Source organism: Notamacropus eugenii, chromosome 1, assembly GCF_028372415.1.
Source record: "Notamacropus eugenii isolate mMacEug1 chromosome 1, mMacEug1.pri_v2, whole genome shotgun sequence".
Lineage (NCBI taxonomy): Eukaryota > Metazoa > Chordata > Mammalia > Diprotodontia > Macropodidae > Notamacropus > Notamacropus eugenii.
This window is the reverse complement of record NC_092872.1, coordinates 236911919-236934380: the sequence shown is the minus strand read 5'-3', so window position 1 is coordinate 236934380 and position 22462 is coordinate 236911919. Positions and strand designations below refer to the sequence as shown.

Genomic DNA, 22462 nt, shown 5'->3' with positions numbered 1-22462 from the left:
TAGCATCTCCCAGAAATGGTATGAGTGTGGGGATTGGGACGTAGGATATAATTTGGTCTAAGTATTCATGTGGCTACCATTTCCATGGCTTCCTCTTCCTTCATGGTATAAAAAAGAGATCTCTATTTAAGATGATGTCAGTTCATGATGATGTCCATTTCTTTGGGTAAAGGAATCTAGGACTTCTTTTAATCATTGTTTGAAAAGGTATCCCCAAAGATATGGAATATTAGACTTGGAAAGGATCTTAAGCATTGCTTAGCCCAACTCCCTCAATTTGCAAATTGGGAAACTGGGGCCCAGAAAAGTAAGTATATTGACCAAGTCACACAACTGAGCTGTGAATTAGAACCGGAGTGCTGGGTGATGATAAAATACTGGGATGAAGCTGGGAAAGAAAATAAACCCGTAGGCCTAGTCCCTCCTCCCCAAAAGTCATTGTTGGATTATATATTGGGTTAAAAGTTCAATGCTAGGAAAATGGGAGAGGGGGAGGGAACTTTTTTCTATAATCACACATTAGCAAAAAAAGAATTCTTTCAATTAAAAGAAAACTAAAATGAGCACGTGCCTATGTGTATGTATATATATATATATGCACACATATCAATCTTCAATGTGTATGGGTATATATATATGTATATCATTTGATGAATGTACACTCAGAACAGTCTAAAGAAATTGAGGCTTCTCTGAACATTTTATAAAATATTTCCTAAGAAAACAAAGGAAACACCTGTATAGCTACCCCTATTTCCATTTAATAAAGGTTAACCATGTGGTCTTAAAAAAAAAAAAAAGAATAACATCCACAATAAAAAGATGGATCTTTGTTTTAGGGAGAAGCATGGGGGCGTTAAAATCACTGTGCAATTACTAAAGGCAATTCAACTCTCTTCCTTTAATTCAATTTTGGACTCAGTTTGTTGTCCTGACTCTTACAGTAGCAATGAAGCCTCTCTGAGTTAGTAATATCAGTAAATCTCCAAATTTAATATACCATCTATCAGCTCCATGGGTGATCAATTGTATATCAGTCAGGATAAAAGGCTTTTTCAGGAGTAGATGCTGTGGAGTGATTACAGATCTCATTTGGGAGGCTTGGAAATATGTTGGAGCAGGGGGCAACAGGCATGATAACAGCTGCAGACAAGAACATTTGAAGGACCTCGCCTTCCATAAGGAACCCTTCTACACTGGAAATCTCCAGCACGATCCTTTCCTGCGGATGTTTGCTGTAATCTAGCTTCTCTTCCCAAGGTCTCTGGTGTTCCTTCAGCGGGGTAAGATGTAAGCATAGCCTTTGATTATGGACATTTTTAATATCATAAAATATATCAATCTAATATCATAAAAATATCAATGGGATTATCAAGAAGCATTTATGTCACCACCAACAGGGGTGGAGATTAATGAGAAGTGGAAAGGAGGCCAAATTTGGGAAGTTATTGAAAAAAAAATTATTACTGTCTAAAATCCCTGACACTCAGCAACTTCCAATGCCTTTCGGTCCATTATTACCAAACTAGGAAAGGAAGCAGAGTATTAAACACCACTGAAAGTAGAATGGTTATAAGGATGAGCAGAAACCATTGCATGTCAAGCACTGATGTGTAAAAATAGCCTCTTTACATTTTGCTCTTATAGTACCAACAGATAATAATAACAGCTAGCACTTTAGAGTTGGAAAATGACCTTTATATGTTATCATATTTGATTCAACCCTGTGAATAAAGCAGGGAATGTCCTTTTTGAGGAAGTAATTATCAGCAAATAGAGATGTGTGGTCAGTAAATTTGATATGCTGGAATAAATCTGGGATACTTACATGTAAATGGGTACTGTAATGGTAAGCGATAGTATATATGAGAGGCAGGAGGGAGTAGTGCACATGTTGCTGGTCTCAGCTGAAAGAGCTGACTTCAAGTCCTAATTCTAACTTATTGGTTGTGTGATCTTGGGGTAAGTTATAGCTTTTCAGTGTAACCAGACAACTCTCTAAGACCATATGCTGATCTGCACATCTCCCCTCACCAGGAATTCTTTACACTCATTAAATTACAGGTTCAGATGAAAATAATAACATACTATTGAAGCCCTCATCACAATGCGTTGGAACTCTGAGTTCTGCACCAGGCCCAGATAGCATAAGCTCTAACAGCTCTCACTCTGCACTAAGCTGGAAAAGCCTGCTGTACAAGCTCATTGAAGACTGTCCCAGGGCCAGCTTCATCAAGTGCAGGGAGGCAAAGTAATGGATCTGTTTTTTGGCTACAGTAAATCTGGACTTGTGATGTCTATCCACAGGGGGCCTATACATACTGACAAAATCACAGACTTCAGGAGTGCTGAAGAGAGGACTGCTGTCCACCCCTCCCCAGAGGGCTGGTCACCAAGTTAATGGATCACTTTAGGCAAAAGAACTCAATAACCCGTCTCCTAAGGCAGGTATAGAAGGGGTCCCATCTTGATTCATAGCAGAGTAAAAGGAGTCCCTACATCACTGAAATGAAGGATTTTTAAAGCATAAAAAGTTAATCAAATCCCTTCACAGCCCAAGGCAAAATGATCAAAAACATCTATTTATTAAGGGCCTACTCTGGGCCATGAATTGTGCGAGGTTCTGGAGACACAACCCAACAGTCTTCTTACGTCTATTGGGGGAGACAAGGACATATTTAAATACATACAAAACAGACACAAAGGAATTTGGAGGGAGAAGCACTCATAAATGAAATAGGGGAGAGAGAATCAGCAAAGCCTCCATAGAGAAATGGCACTTGAAAAAAGTTTTGAAGGACAACAGGGGATTCTAGTTAAGGGGAGGTGAGTAGGGAGAACATTCCAGGCATGGAAGAAACTCAGTGCAATGGAGTGGAGGTAGGAGATGGAGCACTGCATGTAAGAAATAGTCAGAAGGTCTGTTTGGCTGGACTATGATTGTAGGAAGGGGAGCAATGTATACAATAAGGCTGCAAAGGTAGTTTGGACCCAGATCACGCAGGGCTTTAAAAACCAAACAGAGGAGTTTTCACTTGACCCTTGAGCAAGAGTTCTTAACCTAGGATTCAGGAACTTATTTTTTAAAATGTTTTGATAACTGCATCCATACATACACACACTCAAACACATATGTAAATATATGTGTGTGTTTCCTTTGTAATCCTATTATTTTATTTTAGTGTATTCAAAAACATTCTGAGAAGGGTTTTACCAGACTGCCACACAGGTCCCCAACAAAAACTAGGTTAAAAAGGTTACTGTGCTAGAAGCAATTAGGAACCACTCTAGTTTCCTGAATAGGGCAGTAAACTGATCAGACTGATGTGTAACAAGAGAGATGACTGCTGTGTGTACAACAAGCTTTACCTTCCTCTCAAATATCCAGAGATACTCCCACGATACTGCAGGAAAAACTATCATTCTCACCTCTCTTCCGTCTCTCAAATTATTCTACACTTTTTGTAATTGTTGCGTCTTTTCCAACTCATTGTGATCCATTTTGGGGATTTGGCAAAGATACTAGAGAGGGTTGCTATTTCTTTCCACTTTACATATAAGGAAATGGAAGCAGAGTTAAATGACTTGCCCAGGGTCACACAGCTATCAAGTGTCTGAGGCCAGATCTGAACTCTGGAAGATGAGTCTTCTTGATTCCAGGCTTGGCATGCTTAGTCACTTTACCACCTAGTTGTCCACAGCAGTATGCTGTGCCATACCTTTACTACTAGAAGCTCCATGCTCTGTCTACTTTGGAGTTATATACGAAACAGAATCAGAGAAAGCTGGAAATGGAAAGAGGCTCAGGCATCATCTAATCCAACCCACCAGTGAATACGTAAGTCCACCGTGTGACATCTTGGAATGACAGCCATACCCACGCTTTATGTCTCAACATTTTCAGTAATGGGATGTTCACTACTTCACAAGGCAGTCCAATGTTAGAAAAGGCCATGAATCTGAAGCCATAAGATCTGGATTCAAATTCCAGCTTTGGAATATACCACCTGATGAATCCTAAGAAAGAAACTATTTCACCTCTTGTAGTATCCTCATCTAAAAAATTATGTGATCTTCAGGTCCCTTCCGGTGTGAGCCTATTATCACTAAGAAGCTCTTTACATTAGACCAAAATCTGAGTCCCTAGAATTTCTACCAATTAGACACAGTGACACAGTGATCTTCCCAAAGCACAGGTCTATGTCACTGTCCTACCCCCTACTATTCAACAAAGTCCAGTGACTCCTCACCTCCAGATCAAATATAAAAGGCACAATTGGTATTCAAAGCCCTTCATTACCTGCTTCCCCACTCCTGCCTTGTCAGCCATACACACACCCACTCCCCTTTCCTGTACTTTGTAATTCAGTGGCACTGGCCTCCTTGCTATCCCTAGAACTAGACACTCCATTTTTCGAATCGGGACATTCTCATTGGCCATCCCTAATGTCTGGGATGTTCTCATTCCTCATCTTTGACTCCTGGTTTCCCTGGATTCTCTCCAGTTTCAGTTAAAGTCCCACCTTCTGCAGAAAGCCCTTCCTAAGCCTCCCTGATCCTACTGCCTTCCCTCCACTGATTATTTCCAATTTATCCTGTATATAGCTTCCGTTCTATAGCGGTTTGTATGTTATCTCCCTCGTGAGAGAAGGGACTGACTTTGTCTCATTTTTTCTTTAGATCCTCAGTTCTTAGCACAGGGTCTGGCATGTAGCAGGTACTTCATAAATGTTTCATAAATGACTGATTTCCCTGCCTTAAGTCTCTTCCCTACTCCTCCACTCAGTTATCAAAGTAATACCCCTTAAGCACCATTCTGATTATGTCACCCTACCTTATTCAGTAAATTTCAGTGGCTCCCTGTTACCACCAGGATCAAAGAAAAATCCTCTGTTTGCCTCTCAAAGACCTTCCTTACCTGGCCCCTTCCTTCCTTCCCAGTCTTCTGATACCTTATATTGCCCCCTACACACACCTACTCTGCAATACAGTGATGCTGGCATCCTGGTTTTTCCTAACACAGGACACTAGATCTCTCAACTCTGAGCATTTTCACAGGTTGTTCCCAATGCCTAGAATGTTCTCCTTTCTCATTTTTGCCTCCTGACTTCCTTCAAGGACTAGCTAAAGTCCTGTCTTCTGCAAGAAGCCTTTCCTAGTCCTTAATGCTGGTGGCTTCCTTCTGAAAATACATCCAATTTATCCTGTATATATCTTATTTATACATAGTTGTATGCAGTGTTGTTTACACACATACACACACACACGCACGCACGCACACACACACACACACACACACATACACTTTAGACTATGAGCTCCTTTAGGGTAGGAGCTGTTTAGATTTTGTATCTGCCTGGTTTGGCACAAGGTCTAGTATATAGCAGGGCTTGATAAGTGTTTGTTGATGACTTCCCTTGACTCCTCCAACACCTCCTTGTGGTGTGTGGATGATCCTAGAATCTTAAAGGCTATGTGAGTGGAACATAAGGTCCTACCAAGCAGAAAAGACTTCAAACATGAGTCTGATCTTGTGTAGCTACATTTGGAAACGCTCTTCCACCAGAGGGCAAGTCAATTTGAGGTCAGCAGCAGCTCATGAAGCTCCTCTGTTCAGAAGGGGAAAGACTGCCAGTGGGGTGTGTAGAGAAAGCAACTGTTCTGATAAAAAGTCAGCTCTTTTGGAATAACGGGTTTTGCTTTAGATTGCTGCTGGGTTTGGCTTTTTTTTTGTGGTTGCCATGACACACAACTCAATTGAGCTTATCATCTAATAAAAGCCCAGTGTCTCTCCCACAGACTGATCTGTTGCCTAATCATGCTTCTCCTGTCCTGTATGTTCTAAAGCCAAGCACAGAACTATACACTTTCCTCCAAGGAATTAAGATTTGGCCTGTTGTTTTAGGCTGTAGAAGTGTCTATGAATTCAAATTCTGCCATCCAATCCACCAGTTTTTGTATTAGCAACTCTTCTCCATTGACCATCACCGACTTATTTGACAAATATGCCGCCTACAAGCTAAGAGTAGTCAAGAGATACACCAATTTATTTTGCATCTACTGAATCATCCATACACTCATGCAAATTACCTTTTGAAATAAAAAAGAAACCAATGATTTTTTGGAGAAATAGAAAGGAACATATAGAGGCACATAAGAAAGAAGAATAATTCTGGAGTATAATACTTCAGGAAGCCTTTAGTGCATAGAAAAAGTCTTACTCACTTCATTGCTACAATCCAAAGAAATAGGAGAGAAAACAGGACAGGAAGAAAAGAACTCGGTATCGATCTGAAAGAACAGATGGAGTTTATAAGGCAGAAAAAAAGCACATAACTATCTTTCTGGGAACAGTATCAGAAGGCTCTAAACTCCCATAAAGTTTCAAAGTTATATTATTATGTATAAAAATTTAAATTCTGTAACATTCTAAGATGAACAAGTACCTGCCTCACAACACTCCTGTGCCATAGGTACAGGGTGACCAGGGCTGTGCCCTATATGCTGACATCCTGGGGGCACAGTTCCCACCCTCTACCCCCTGCTAGGTCTGATAGGCTGGCTTTCTCCCTCAGCCTGGGGGTTGCCATATTGCCCCTGCACCCCCAGTTCTGTGACCTCTACAACCCTCTCCCAATGGAGAACACCCTCCCACTGGAGCAGATGGCAGACTGCACTCATGCCCTCCCCAGTTCTGCCTCAGATGAGTCAACAGGCCTTGGAATCCACTGAATAAGGGACAGAATGCCACCCCCTCCCCCCAGTAAACTCCATGCTACTTCTCCCCCAAGTGGCTGTCTTCTTCTGCCCTCCTGTATCCCCTGGGCCTTCTGAAGACCTTCTCAGAGGACAGAGGAAAAATCACTCCCTGAATGTAGGGTCAGAGAACCTGTACCTGAAACTTCACTATTACTGTCTATTACACTGGGAAAGTCTCTGCAACTCTCCGAGTTTGTTTTCTGATTTGGATAATAAGAACTGGGTTGGAGTAAACAATCCGCAAAGTCCCTTCCAGTTGTGAATCTAGGATCCTAGGATTGCTTTAAAATCCCTTCCTTCCCAGTTCCTTTTGCCTTCTGATGTTCCCTGAAGCCTAGCTTTCTCCTTCAGATACTATAAAGGGAGTAATGAGGCTTGGTCTGGAGTCAGGAGCTCAAATTCAGCCTTGGACACTTACTAGTTGTCTGACCCTGGGCATGTTATTTAACCTCTGTTTGCTTGTGTTTCCTCAACTGTAAAACGGAGATAATAATAGTACTTATCTCCCAGGACTGTTGTGGGATCAAATGAGATGCACAGTGTCTGGCCCAAGAGGCTGTAGAGAAATACTTATTCCCTCCCCTTATACCTTCTTCTTGACTGGCTGCTTCTTCTCTCACATGCTCTGGCACCTGGGCCAGGAGGAGTGACCCTTTCTCCCCACTGGCACTTCCTGACCAGCTCCATGTTGCTGTCCTCTCTATACCTCCAGCAACTTTTCTTCTTGCCCAATATGTTCAGGACCCAGCTCACAGTTTTTTCCCTATCTGGCCTCCTGGTTCCTCAAATACCTCAACTCCCATGACCTCTGTCTTCAACTTATCTTAATCATACAAAAAAAGTGGTCATACCTTAGATATTTCTCTGCCCTCCCCATACAAGAGCAGCTGTCCTAGTTATAGTTCTGGGTAGAGAGTAAATTACCAGCCCCAAATGACAGATGAAGAAACTGAGGCCCTAAGAGAGTCAATATCATGCCCACAGTCACACAGTGAATATGTGGTAGAATTGGAATTTGTAGCCAAGCCTGGCATTCTTTCTATTATGCCATGCTGTATCGCTTAGGAGCATTAAGTCTCCAATACTATCTTTCAGTAGGGATTTCTCCAATAATCCAGAATTATTGCCTATGACAGAATGGAACTAACTGAACCTGTGATTTCATTGCTACAGAGAACTTCCTCTCCCACTGCAGGTCTGTGCCTTCTTGACCATTTATAGAGAGGTGCCTAAGGTCCAGAGAGGTTAAGGAATCAGACGAACATCATACAGCCAACATGCATCAAAGGGAGGACTTGAATCCAGTTCTTTCTGGCTCTAAGGCTGGCTTTCTACCCACTACAAAGTGCTCCCTCCCCTCTTTACGTGTGATGAGGTATAATGATAACTACATCCTGTCCTCCTCACCTTGCTTACCTTATCAAAGCTAAAAGGACCTCACATCTAGTTGGTCTGGGCAAGTTATGATCTGGCCTGCATGATTATGTTCATAATCAAGGATATCTAGACACCCCATTTCTTCCATATTGTAAACCTGCCAACGGCAGCAGAACAACGTCATTTTCCATTGGTATTACCCAGACACCCTTTGGCTGAAAAAGGCAGGTCCCAAAATACCTGATTAGGGTAAGGAGCAGGAACTTGGCCACTAGGATACTGGGAGGGAATGTGTCCTCCAGGGAACCCACCTACAAATTAAAAAAATAAACCATGTAGCAGCTCTTTAAAAATGGGTCACTCTTAAAAAGTACATTGGTCTGTTTTTACACGTAATTGAGAAAAAATAAAATACTGAATAAAAAAAGAGAACCCCTGGATTAGATGATCTTGAAAAAAAGTACATTACATTGGTAGCTATGTATATGGTATACTGGTAAAGATTAGCATTACAATTACACATCAAAGTAAGCATGGATTTTGTTCAATTGGTTTTTGGGGTTTTTTTGGAATATGCCAAGTGAAGCCCCTTACCATGTGTCACTGAACTATGTGCATTTGTTTCTCAATGCTCCATTTCATAGCTCTGTTCTCAAGGGTTAATACTTTTCTCCAAACTCTAAGTAGAATCCTGATTTTTATCTGAGGAAGGCTCTAGGTTATGATTTTCTTTTGGCCAAAGGATGGAGGGGAATGGTTATAGAAGGAAAAGGCAATTGGGCAGTTTGTATTAAAGTTGAGAGACTTTTTGTTTCCAAATTTAGAAATGTTTTGTTTTTTAACAGAAAACGGATTTGCCTCTTATTTGTTAAAAATCCAAAATTAAAATTTTAGAAAAGTTTATCTTCCTACATACTAAAAAAAAGTCTCAAAGGACCTAAAACCAATTATTTAGGCCATACTTCAAAATAATGTGGTATAGCTTTTTGTGTGATTACAGGAGATACCCACCAGGGATTTGGATCTGGCCTGGTCCACCACCATAGGCCTGGGCTGGTGGTTGTGGGTAGCCAGAAAAAGCAGCTCCACCTGGTGGCATTCCAAATCCTTGTCCTGGAGAAGACGCAGAGAGATGAGTACTCTGATTATTACAATAAATGTCACAATTTCAGAGGAAACACTGAAAAATGAATGGCCATCGTGCATTCTAAGCAGGGATTATACATAGTCAATATTCACCCTCTCAGTCAAATGTGTTCAAAAATGCTACTGATTGATCAATTTAATTATGTTAAAATTCATGTTAAAATTCAATACTATATACATATGCATATATATGTGTATATCTACATTTACATGTTTGTTTTCATCTCTTTCCTTGCTAATTGACTCTAAACCTCTAAAACAGGGATTCTTGACTTTCTCCCCCATTAGACTGTGAGATCCTTGAAGGCAAAGTCTGTTTTTGCTTTTCTTGGTTATCTCCAATGCTTAGTAGAGTGACTGGCACATAGTAGACACTTAATAAATGTTTGTTGATTAACTGAGGTCTGAGAATTAAACATTTTTTTATATATATTTTAATATAATTGGCTTTCTCTCTGTAATCCTCTGTCCTTCATTTTATGCATTAAAAATATGATTCTGAGGAGGGTCCATAGGACTACCAAAGGGAGTACATGTGACACTCAAAAAGGATTTAGGAACCCCTGCTTTAGAAAAAAGTGTCCTGAAGCTTCTACCTACTGGTTTCATTCTAAAGATCAGGTCTGTTTTATTAGAAATTGATGCTTTTTAAGACCTGTTAGAAATTATGAGGAAAGAAGGAAAAGAAATTTCTCTTTCACCATGAGAATTTTGTCAGTTTTGTTCACAACAATGTTTAAGCAGCTCCTAATTCTGACAGCACTACAGGAATACCTATCCCCCCCAGAGCACGTGTTTTATGCTCTCCAGGGTCTAGTTCCGGTGCTGACTGTTCATGGACTTTCTTGATCCCTTGAGCTAAACATAAACTCTCCCTCTGTTTTTTTTAGAGCACTCTCTTCGGTTCCTATTGCATTTTACTTCATGGATTAATAATTCACCCAAATGCCATAATTCCTCATCAGGTTGCAATAAACTAGAAGGAAGGCACTGTGTTGTTTTTCTGCTTTATATCCTCAGTGACTGAACTAAAGCGACCATCTGTCCACAAACAGGAAAGAAGGGAATAGGGAAAGTTAGGAATCTAGGACCCTCATCCCAAATCACCACTACCAAGGTCCATAACTTACCTCCAGGATAGGATGGGGCCCCTGCTGGTGGTGGGGCACCAGGGTACCCTCCCGGGGCAGGGTAGCCTCCAGGGGCCGGGTAGCCTCCAGTTCCTGGGAAACCACCAGTTGGTGCAGGAGGATATGCTCCTCCTCCCATTGGTGGAAAGCCAGTAGGATAAGGATACTGACCAGCAGGAGGAGGAAAAGATGACTCCTGACCTGCAGGCTGAGAATCAGAAAATCACCAAGTGAATCTGCATTTAAATAAAGCAAGTATGAGAAATACTGTAAAAGTCTGAAACTTGGTGGAATGACAGAAACCTTCTGTAGCGGTGCTCCTTGGATTCTGATTGTCAAGACTAGGTAAACATAACTGGCTTGGGGCCAGCAAGGTGTTCATTTCACCTGTGCCTTGGTTTTTCCATCTGAGGTACAAATGTCAGGGTTCTCTGCTGGGGTTCAGGGCATTCTTCTCCTGGCATTGTTTCTGATTTTTTGGACCTCGGTGTCACGTCCCCTCCACTGAAGGCTCACCTTAGAACTTTTCTCAGGGTCCTCCTCATCTAGGAACAGCCTATCACCTCAACACCTGGGAATGCCAGGCCCCTCTTCTTCAACTGCTGAGTTCCTCCTAGAATAGGGATAGGGAACCTGCAGGCTTGAGGGCTCTAGGTCCTCAAGTGTGATCCTTTGACTGAATCCAAACTTCACAGAACAAATTCCTTAATAAAAGGATTTGTTCTGTAAAACTTGGACTCAGCGAAAAGACCACACCCAGCCTTGAGGTCACAGGTCTCTTGTCCTTGAACCTCCAGTTGTGGAAGGGCCCATGCCAGCCTTTCTTCATCTTCTCCTTAGCTCTGTTCCTGATTTTCTGGACTTCAAAACTATGCCCTCTTACCAGGTACCTTCCCCTGCTTCCCCTCTTCCTCCTACTCTCCTTCTCTCCATATCCTATATTTCAGGTTCCTTTTGTGTGTTTTCTTCCCCCATTAGAATATAAGTTTCTTGAGGTCAAGGGTCCATCTTTCTTTTTTGCTTGTATTTGTATCCCCAATGCTTGGCATGGAGACTTGCACATAATAAGCATTTAATAAATGCTTGTTTTTTTCTTTCCTTCCTTTGAGTATAGTCCTGGAAAAAGAATAGTTTTCATGTCCCCAAAATTTGAGGATACAATATTAGGATTCCCCCTACCATGTTCTAGGGCTTTCTTGACTAGACACTGAGGAAAGAACCTCCCTCTGTGGGATGGGAAGGAGAAAACTGTACTAATTTTTCAAATTAAATAATAACATTTTAAAAAAAAGGAAAGAACACTGCTGTAGAAGTCAAGAGGCCTGAGATTCTGGCTCTGGCTCTGAGTGACCTTAGATAAGTCATTTCACTTCCCTAAGTTTTGCAAACTGAGACAATCTCTAAGGTGCCTTTCAACTCTAAGATTCTATGACTGGGTGAAAACAGTTGCTACAGGGTTGCTGACTGTGGACACAACTATGGTTCTCATCTCTACTCCAATACATTGGGTGTCACAAACATGTTTCCCATCAGTTTACTGAATCATAACTTGATTGTGGTTTTTCGTGGTTGGCAAGTCTACCACTGGTGTGAAGCTGAAGCATACAAGACTAGGCCCAACCCTTCTATCCATCCCCTTAGGAATACAAGCACAGCTCTTAAAAACATCCCAGGAATCCACCAAGTGGGAACTGACAAGCATGTCTATAAAAGTGATTACAAACCCACAGCTATGATTGAAGAACCAAGGAGGGGCCCCTTTAATTCCCTATGACACAAAGAGATTTGTGGTCTTTGAGCCAAGATCCTCTCATGCTCATTAATGAAAAAGAAATTATCTGGAAGAAATGATTTGGAAGGGTTTACACAAAAGATTTCTAATGTCATCTGTCTGACTCTTTCTCCCATCACTCCCTCCCTGTCCTCTGGTAGTAATACTTACAGGATATCCAGGGAATGCTGGGTAGCCTGTAGGGGGGTATCCTGGGTAAGACATTCTGTAAAAGAAGAATTTTTCTCAGTGGTTTCTTAGGAAATGTAAGATCTCTAGAAACACATATGGCTTAGGCTGGTCTTTTTTGTTTGTTTTTTAAGGAACACATTTTTCTTTCAAAACTCTGAGCATTCAAGTGCAGCTGTGTAACTTTGGGGGAAGGTCTAAACCTCAATTTTCTCATCTGTGAAATGGAGTGGATTCGATTTTAAGGTCCCTCTGAGTTCTGATTCTGTGCAATATGAAAATTAGGGATGCAAATTCTATAGCCCATCCTCCATTGTTTATATTAATGGAGGCATATAGAAGCAGTAATCTAACACAGGAACATAATTTTTTTTTGACCAGACCTGTGATCTCATAGGTGTGAGTTCGGAGTTCCTCTGTGGGGAGGAAGCTCCCTCTACCAATGCAAATCAGTAACTACTTTGCAGAGACTGTCTGTCCTTCATTCTCAAAGAGTACCATGATATCAAGTGAAGCCATGACATGAAAGTGAATTGCATTTAAGGGAGGGAGTTCAGTGCAAAGTCATTAGCCTCACTTTCTTACTGATGTAATGCCCATTCAGTGACTAAGGCTAAGCAATGGGACAGAGAACAGCCTCTTAATCAAAAAAAACCAAACCAAAACAAAACAAACAAAAAACATTCTGGAAGTGAAAGATCCTAGGGGTTTGTGGCCAAAACAGAAACAATTGCTATTTACTTTCACCCTGAGGCAAAGAGGGTCCAACGATGTTGGCCTGTGACCTGTTGTTGACCAATCAATTGAGAGCCAGGAAAAAATAGTTTCAGAGATCAAAATTTGTATTCCTTTGGGCAGAGCACCTGCAAGTGGACTGAGGGAAGGGAAAGAAAGGGATGGGGGGGGGGAGGGAGAGAGAGATAAAGGGAGAGAGAGAAGTGCAGAGGAGAGAAGACAGAGAGGAGTGGGGGGGGGGGGAGAGAGAGAGAGAGAGGAGAGGAGAGGAGAGGAGAGGAGAGGAGAGGAGAGGAGAGGAGAGGAGAGGAGAGGAGAGGAGAGGAGAGGAGAGGAGAGGAGACGGAAGGAGGAAGCAGAGGATGGACTCTTTGCCTAGTCCAAAAAAAAAAAAAAGGGTCTTAAGAAAGATTAAGTGATTTGCCTAAGATCACATAGCCACAATGTGTCAGACGAAGGACTGAAACCCAGAACTCTTGGAAACCAGTATTTGCCCTTTATCCATCAATTACCTGCTACTTCTCACCCCTGAAATCATTTGTGCCATATTTGACTTTGCAAATAAGAGACAATATTTATTTTGACAGCAGACTTGCTTCCCTAACCATCCTTGATGGAGGGTAACACTGGAATCGCTTTGAGAATGTCCTTCTCACACTGGAAATGATGACACAAGGAAGGTTTCCAGTTGATGGAAGCAGGCAGACCCAGCCTTAAACTGACTTGTGAATTACCCACCATGTGATCCTTCAGCCCAAAGAAAAGTCCCCATTGCTCCTGGAAAAGGAGAGTCTGGAGATGGTCCTGTGGCTCCACTCACCTCCCCCTCACCTCCTCCTAACAAAAAATGCCCCGCTGTTGCCCTCACTTCCTTACAGGTGTTGTCTCTTCCATTAGGGTTATAAATTCTTCCAGGGAAAGGGCTTTTTCATTTTCCTATTTCTATCTCTAGTGCCCGGAATGCAGTAATCACTTAACAAATACCATTCTTTCATTCATTCACCATGGAAAAAACTTCATTTTTCTTGAAGGCTGGCAATATTTCCTTTTTGCATTTATATGTCTCCCCTGCTCTCAACCTAGCAAAACCCCTGGCACTATTAGGTGGTTTAAAAGATGACTGATTAATAAACAAATTAAAAGTTGGAGAGGTAAAAGGCCCAAGTTATTAATTCATACTAGTCCAAATTAAACTCGTGACTCTTCCTCTCCTTAAGCTCCCACAAATTCCCAGTTCCATCAATGACATGACTAGTAATCTAAGTTTTAGTCATCTTTGATCTATCTCCCTCCTTTATTCTCTAACACAGGCCCCTAGTCATCCATTCTTCTTTCAAAAGCATTGCTATTCCTTCCATCTTTTCCATTTCCACTGCTACTTCACTAAATGCAGTCCCTCATCCCCTCATATCTAGATGACAACAGATAACTTATCTGTCCGTGTCTACTTTTTCATCTCTCCAATTCATCTTGGCCTCAGCCACTAGATTAATCTTCTTAAGACAGTGTCTTCATCATGTCACTCTCTAGTTTGAAAGCCCTGAACCCTATTAATAGCCTAAAGGCTCAAATGCACACTGGCATTCAATTCCCACCATAATTGGCTCGGCTTTGCCTAAACAATTTTATTGCTTGTTAACTGACCAACATGAACTCTCTGCTTGAGGGATTCTGGGAACACAGAATGTTTGCTGCTTCTGAAACCTTGTTCATGCGATTATCATCAACTAAAATGATTCGCTTTCTTCTCTGTGGTTCAAATTTTCTATATCTTTTTAAGGAAGGCCCATTTCAAATCCCACATCCTCTGTCCAGTCTTCCCAGGCTATTCCTGTCTACTTACCTTCTGTAACACGCACTTTGGCTTATCATTTGCCATATTTTTTGCTAATTATTTACGTACGTCTCCATTAATCTTGTCTACCTACCCTAGCAGATCGTAAACTCCTTGAAGGCAGGCACTTCTTATATTCCTTACAATGTTAAATGCAAAAGAGGAGCTCAATGAGTACTTGCAGAATGGACTGCTATCTGCCCTGCTGAAGGGGGCACACATGTGGATAAGATCTCAGATCCACTGGAACACTGAAGAATACAATTTTCAGGCCCCAGAGCTTCTTTTCCACTCTGAGGACCTCTACTCTCTGCTCTTTATTTACAAGGTTCTCTCTTACTTTAAAGCAGGGTCTCTTAGCCTGGAGTTCATGAACCTGTTGCTAAAAATATTTGGATATTGTATTTCAATGTAATTAGTTTCCTTAGTAATCCTATATGTCTTATTTTATGAATTTTAAAATACTATTCTTACAAGGGGTCCATGGCCTTCACTAAATATTGCCAAAGGGATCAATGACATAAAAAAAGATTGAGTCCTCTCCCCTTCTGCTTTAAAGGATCTATGTATATTGGCCTTTTAAGAATTTTAAAACAGTAGAAAAATGCACAGGCACCTGGCATCCTCAAATCTCTTGTGTGTGTACATTTTTGGGAAAGTAGATTTGAGATGATAGACCAGAAGGTGCCAGGTATATTTCTCAAGTGCTTTGAGCAAACATAAATTCCCTCTGAATGACTAAGCAAATCACTTAACTAGGTTCCAGGGAGGCCCCAAGGAGCTATTAGACTTCGCTCAGATCAAGCTGGCCAACAACACAGTTCTGGCAACACCCACTTTCATAACAGGGAGGGGAAAATGCCCCGGTTCCCCCAAACCATCTCCACCCCGTGAGTCAGTCCCACAAGGGAGTGGATATCTCACACAGCTTCACATAGGTGGCATAATGCCTAGTCATGAGGGCAGCTGTTGCAAATCTATCAAACAAATGAATTCATGTCCAACTGAGAGGGTGAAGGAAGACAGCCCTTCTCCCCATAGAGGACGTTTTCCAAAACTGAGTTAGGAAGAAACACTAACATCAGGGAGTCCAGATGCTTGGATAAAGCAATCAAGTGGGGAGACGGATGCCCCTAAGCACAGACAAAGCATACTGTTCCTATGATTTGGGGAGCCAAAGGCCTACTTGTCCCCCAATATCTCCTTTACTAAGCTACCTGAAATTTTCAGCATTACTCTTTCCTTGAGATGGAAAACTGTTACCTGTGAGTGTAAGTCATGAACAGTCATTATCAAATTAGTACGGATCAGACGCCAATTTGCGGGGGCAATCAGACCCAAGTGAGCCCGGCGGCTCTTCGGGGCAGACTCCATCTGGAAGGCTGCCCTACCGTAGGGGCGCAAGGGTGCCCCTATTTCCTGCAGCTGCTCCAAGAGCCCAGGGCTGGGGACGCCCCCCGGAAGGGGCCACCGGGGACAGCTCCGCTCGGTCCCGACTTCGCCACGTCCCCCGCAGCTCTGTGACCGGGACGGGCTCGGCGGAACCGGGGTCCGCTTCGGCCACAATCGGGGATCGGCTCTGCTGGCTTGGGGGGGAAGGAAGGGGCCCGAGGTGGAAATCAAGGGGGGCGGGGCCGGGCGGGGTGGTTTATAGTAGTCCGTCAGGGCTGTGCCGTCTGCACTGCCCACCCGCTTAGACTAGAGATGTAAGAAGGGAGGGTCTGGGCACCTCCGGGCCCCCAGCTGGGAGAGGAGGGCAAGCTCGGCCGGGCTGTCCTCTAGTGCGGGGCAGTTTCCCACCGCCGGTCAGCGCTGGGGGCCGGGGGGCCGTCCCAGGACTGCCCTAGCTGAGCTGGCAGCCGGACAGTCCGTCCTTCGCCGTCTACAGGCGGGTCTGGGTCTCCCGGCCCAAAGGGAAGGTGGGGAGGGGGTGAGGGCGGGGAGAGGGGCTTGGGGGGCTCCTTATAAGGAGTGGGGGGATCCCAAGCCCAGCAGGAACCGAGGAGGAGGGAGTGACGCAGCAGATCCCGGACCCCGCCCGCCCGGGGCCGCTGGGTCCCACCACCCCCATCCAGGGCCGGAGGCCGGACCGTGGGCCGGCCCCAGGACAGGACTGGGGAGGTGGGGAGAGGGGGGGTGCGGAAGAGGGGGCGGGAGGGGAGGGGTCCCGCTCCCACCGCCCGCATCCCCACAACTTGGCCTCGGCGCCCTCCCCCACCCCCACCCCCACGCCTGAGGGGAGCGGCCAGGGGAGGGGGCGGCCGAGGCTCCTCACCTGCCCGCCGAGCAGCCCAGCCGCACCACTGCCCCAGCCTGACCGGCTCGCAAGATGGAGCCGGGGGCGGGGCCGGGAGAGGGGCGGGGCGGGGCCTGGAGAGCGAGCTTGGGGTGCGGCCCCCGCCTCGCCCGGGCCCCGGGGCGGAGAGCTCTGGCCCTTCCTGCGTCCCTGGCCTGGGAAGGGTTCCCCCGCCCGGGGCTGTGCTCGGGCCTCAGCGAGGCTCCGCACCCCCTGCGCCAGTGCCCCCCGCGACCCCCCTGCGCCCCAGTGCCCCCCGCGATCCCCTTGCGCCCCAGTGCCCCCCGCGACACCCCTGCGCCCCAGTGCCCCCCGTGATCCTCTTGCACCCCCTCCGCCGCTGCGGGCTGGGGTCCGAGGCTCGGCCCGGAGCTCCCGGCTGGCGAGCCAGGGATGCTGCATTCTTCCGGGGTGAGCCTTCAGGCGGGTCCCACTGGGGCCCCCAGTGCGTTTCCGAGCATCCTTAGGAAGGCACCAGCGCCCCCAACCCTTGTTCCTGTGATTGCCCCTACGCTGGCTTAAGTGTACGTCTCAGGAGGCTTACGTACACCCCTTATCTGCCACTTAAATACGTGTGACCTTGAACGTCGCCACCTTTTGGTCCTCAGTTTCCTCACCTGTAAAATGAGGGAGTTTGACTAGACGGCCTCTGAGGTCCCTTGCAGTTTGTGGGGGGGGCCGGAGGGGAGCTGGATAAGAGCCAAATAGGCCCTGTCTTCCAGTGGGTTTAGTAAAGGGAACTGAAACTAGGTCTTCAGTCACCCATTCTTTAACTGAAAGAAGAGTCTGCGAAGGAAGCACCTTAGCTCAGACCATTTCCTATACTTGAAATATTCTCCTTCCACATCCCAGGCTCATGAAATGCTGCTTATCTAAGTCATCTCCTCCAGGAGACCTCCCACCTTGGAGGTCTCACACAGCACCCTGCTTTTAACTTGCATACAAATTTTTTTTATTTTCATGCGCAGGTTTTATGGTTTCTATGAAGGTAAAAACTGCTTAAGAGCTGGGAGACTTACACAGCCTTAGGCGCCCTTGAGAAATGTTTAATTTGCAGTGGGGAAAGTAGGTGGAGTTGGGAGGGCCTGGGTTTGAACCCCTATACTGCTCCCTAGGTGTTATCTCTCTCCTCTCAAAGGAGGGCATTAGGCTGCAGTGGTTCCCTCCAGCTCTAAATCTGTATCAATATGAAATGGATGAACCAGGCAGACAGCAAATAGTGACGGCTGACCACTAGTCTCTAAATTGTGTTGTCTCTGGACCTGTTTTTATAATTCTCAGCTTTGCCATTTGCACTCAGATCTCCAGCTCCTCTTCCCAGCAGAATTGTGAACTTTACCCCCGAAACCACTCTGGGCTGATCTGGGTCAGCTTTGGCCTTTGTCTTGCCCAGATCCAGGCCACCACAGCATTTCCAGGCTATTAACATGGCATACCTTTCCTCATAAGAATGCAAGGTCCTTGTTGGCAGCGTCTGTCTTGCTTGTAATTTTATCTCTAATGCTTAGCAGTGTCATAGCACATGTTAACCACTTAATAAATGTTCTATCATCATCTCTCTGTCTTACATCTATCTATCATCTCTATCTCTATCTACCACCTCCATTCAGTATACTCTTCAGTTTCTATCCCCATTCCCAAACCCCCAGACCGAAAATTCCAAATGCCTTCTGGGCACCAGCTGAATTCAACACCCAGCTAGTATCCCTGTCTCCTCCTCTTCCTTCTCCAATGGAATTCAGACTCCAACCTCTTGGACCGTGGACTTTAATGACCTCTAAATCCTCCTGACTCTGGAGTACTTTTTCACTTTTAACCCTCCGCAGTTGGTTAGTCCTTCCTAGGAATCTCCATTTGAGAGGGTTCCTTTGGCATACCCATGTCAGCTATACTCAACTCTAAACAGGCTCAGGTCTGCAATCATTTTTCTGCCTTGCCCACGGAAAGTAGCTCTTCTCCCCTTTTCAACTCCCCTTTATGTATTTTCCCCCATTAGAATGAAGGCAAGGATTGTATTTTTACTTGTCTCCCCAATGCTTATCACAGTGCCAGGTACTGGTGAGTCTTAATAATTGCTTTATCTAATGGGGGTCTCATCTATAAAATAAAGTGATAGGTCTAGACCAGGAGTTCTTGACCTGACGTTCACAGATACCACTAACCCTGCTCCATGAATAGATTTCAGGGGATCAATGAACCTGGATGAAAAAAAGAAAAAGACAGCTTTATTTATTTATTTGACATTCATTTTAACAAAATTTTGGGTTACAAATTTTCTCCCCTTTTATCCCCTCCCCCCCCCAAACACCAAGCATTCTAATTGCCCCTATGACCAATCTGCTCTCTCTTCTATCATCCCTCTCTGCCCTTGTCTCCATCTTCTCTTTTGTCCTGTGGGGCCAGAGAAGTTTCTATACCCCTTTACCTGTATTTCTTATTTCCTAGTGGCAAGAACATTACTCGACATTTGATCCTAACACTTTGAGTTCCAACTTCTTTACCTCCCTCCCTCCCCACCCCTTCCCTTTGGAAGGCAAGCAGTTCAATATAGGCCAAATCTGTGTAGTTTTGCAAATGACTTCCATAATAGTTGTGTTGTATAAGACTAACTATATTTCCCTCCATCCTATCCTGTCCCCCATTACTTCTATTCTCTTTTGATCCTATCCCTCCCCATGAGTGTTGACCTCAAATTGCTCCCTCCTCCCCATGCCCTCCCTTCCATCATCCCCCCCACCCTGCTTATCCCCTTATCCCCCACTTTCCTGGATTGTAAGATAGGTTTTCATACCAAAATGAGTGTGCATTTTATTCTTTCCTTTAGTGGAATGTGATGAGAGTAAACTTCATGTTTTTCTCTCACCTCCCCTCTTTATCCCTCCACTAATAAGTCTTTTGCTTGCCTCTTTTATGAGAGATAATTTGCCCCATTCCATTTCTCCCTTTCTCCTCCCAATATATTTCTCTCTCACTGCTTGATTTCATTTTTTTTATTTAACTTTTAACATTTATTTTCACAAAATTTTGGGTTACAAATTTTCTCCCCTTTTATCCCCTCCCCCCCCAAACCCAAGCATTCTAATTGCCCCTGTGACCAATCTGCTCTCTCCTCTATCCTCTCTCCCTGTCCATGTCTCCGTCTTCTCTTTTGTCCTGTAGGGCCAGATAGCTTTCTTGACCCCTTAACCTGTATTTCTTGTTACCCAGTGGTAAGAACATTACATTTGGTCCTAACACTTTGAGTTCCAACTTCTTTAGCTCCCTCCCTCTCCACCCCTTCCCCTTGGAAGACAAGCAATTCAATATAGGCCAAATCTGTGTAGTTTTGCAAATGATTTTCATACTAGTTGTGTTGTATAGGACTAACTATATTTCCCTCCATCCTATCCTGTCCCCCATTACTTCTATTTTCTTATGGTCCTTTCCCTCCCCATGAGTGTCGACCTCAGATTGCATTCTCCTCCCCATGCCCTCCCCTCCATCCTCCCCCCCACCCTGCTTGTGCCCCTGTCCCCCACTCTCCTGTATTATGAGATAGGTTTTCCTATCAAAATGAGTGTGCATTATATTCTTTCCTTTAGTGGAATGTGATGAGAGTAGACCTCATGTTTTTCTCTTGCCTCCCCCCTTTATCCCACCACTAATAAGTCTTTTGCTTGCCTCTTTTATGAGAGATAATTTGCCCCATATAACTTCTCCCTTTCTCCTCCCAATATTTCTCTCTCACTGCTTGATTTCATTTTTTTTTTTAAGATATGATCCCATCCTCTTCAATTCACTCTGTGCACTCTGTCTCTATGTGTGTGTGCATGTGTGCATGTGTGCATGAGTGTGTGTGTAATCCCACCCAGTACCCAGATACTGAAAAGTTTCAAGAGTTACAAATATTGTCTTTCCATGTAGGAATGTAAACAGTTCAACTTTAGTAAGTCCCTTATGACTTCTCTTTGCTGTTCACCTTTTCATGCTTCTCTTCATTCTTGTGTTTGAAAGTCAAATTTTCTTTTCAGCTCTGGTCTTTTCATCAAGAAGGCTTGAAAGTCCTCTATTTCATTGAAAGACCAATTTTTCCCCTGAAGTATTATACTCAGTTTTGCTGGGTAGGTGATTCTTGGTTTTAGTCTTAGTTCCTTTGACTTCTGGAATATCCTATTCCATGCCCTTCGATCCCTTAATGTAGAAGCTGCTAGATCTTGTGTTATCCTGATTGTATTTCCACAATACTTGAATTGTTTCTTTCTAGCTGCTTGCAATATTTTCTCCTTGACCTGGGAACTCTGGAATTTGGCCACAATGTTCCTAGGAGTTTCTCTTTTTGGATCTCTTTCAGGAGGTGTTCTGTGGATTCCTTGAATATTTATTTTGCCCTCTGGTTCTAGAATCTCAGGGCAGATTTCCTTGATAATTTCATGAAAGATGATGTCTAGGCTTTTTTTTTGATCATGGCTTTCAGGTAGTCCCATAATTTTTAAATTGTCTCTCCTGGATCTATTTTCCAGGTCAGTTGTTTTTCCAATGAGATATTTCACATTATCTTCCATTTTTTCATTCTTTTGGTTTTGTTTTGTGATTTCTTGGTTTCTCATAAAGTCATTAGCCTCCATCTGTTCCATTCTAATTTTGAAAGAACTATTTTCTTCAGTGAGCTTTTGAATCTCCTTTTCCATTTGGCTAATTCTGCTTTTGAAAGCATTCTTCTCCTCATTGGCTTTTTGAACCTCTTTTGCCAATTGAGTTAGGCTAGTTTTCAAGGTGTTATTTTCTTCAGCATTTTTTTGGGTCTCCTTTAGCAGGGTGCTGACCTGCTGTTCATGCTTTGACTTCATGTCTCTCATTTCTCTTCCCAGCTTTTCCTCCACCTCTCTAACTTGATTTTCAAAATTCTTTTTGAGCTCTTCCATGGCCTGAGCCCATTGGGTGGGCTGGGACACAGAAGCCTTGACTTCTGTGTCTTTGCCTGATGGTGAGCATTGTTCTTCCTCATCAGAAAGGAAGGGAGGAAATGCCTGTTCACCAAGAAAGTAACCTTCTATAGTCTTATTTCTTTTCCCTTTTCTGGGCATTTTCCCAGCCAGTGACTTGACCTCTGAATATTCTCCTCACACCCATCTCGCCTCCTGATCTTCCCAGCCAGCGCTTGGGGTTTGAGATTCAAATGCTGCTCCCCAGCCTCGGGGCTTCGGCAGGGGCAGGGCTGCTATTCAGTGTGAGAGTAAGTTCAGATG

The 22462-nt window shown here is 43.9% G+C and overlaps 1 protein-coding gene across 5 annotated transcripts in view; it reads right to left on the bottom strand.

Moving 5' to 3' along the window:
- Window positions 1-17430, bottom strand: part of ANXA7 (annexin A7) — a 30562-nt gene extending 13132 nt beyond the window's left edge. For 2 of the 5 annotated variants that reach the window (XM_072628193.1, XM_072628196.1), the window contains exons 1-5: window positions 12355-12409; window positions 10413-10620; window positions 9148-9249; window positions 8377-8447; window positions 6226-6291 (exon numbers count right to left, since the gene is read on the bottom strand). In XM_072628193.1, the coding sequence (XP_072484294.1) occupies window positions 6226-6291; window positions 8377-8447; window positions 9148-9249; window positions 10413-10620; window positions 12355-12408 (501 nt within the window). In that variant the 5' untranslated portion in view covers window position 12409. Of the gene's footprint in view, window positions 1-6225; window positions 6292-8376; window positions 8448-9147; window positions 9250-10412; window positions 10621-12354; window positions 12410-17216 lie in introns of those variants that run through there. The other 3 variants (XM_072628194.1, XM_072628197.1, XM_072628195.1) reach the window with 3 other exon arrangements.
- Between the last annotated feature and the right edge of the window lie 5032 nt (window positions 17431-22462).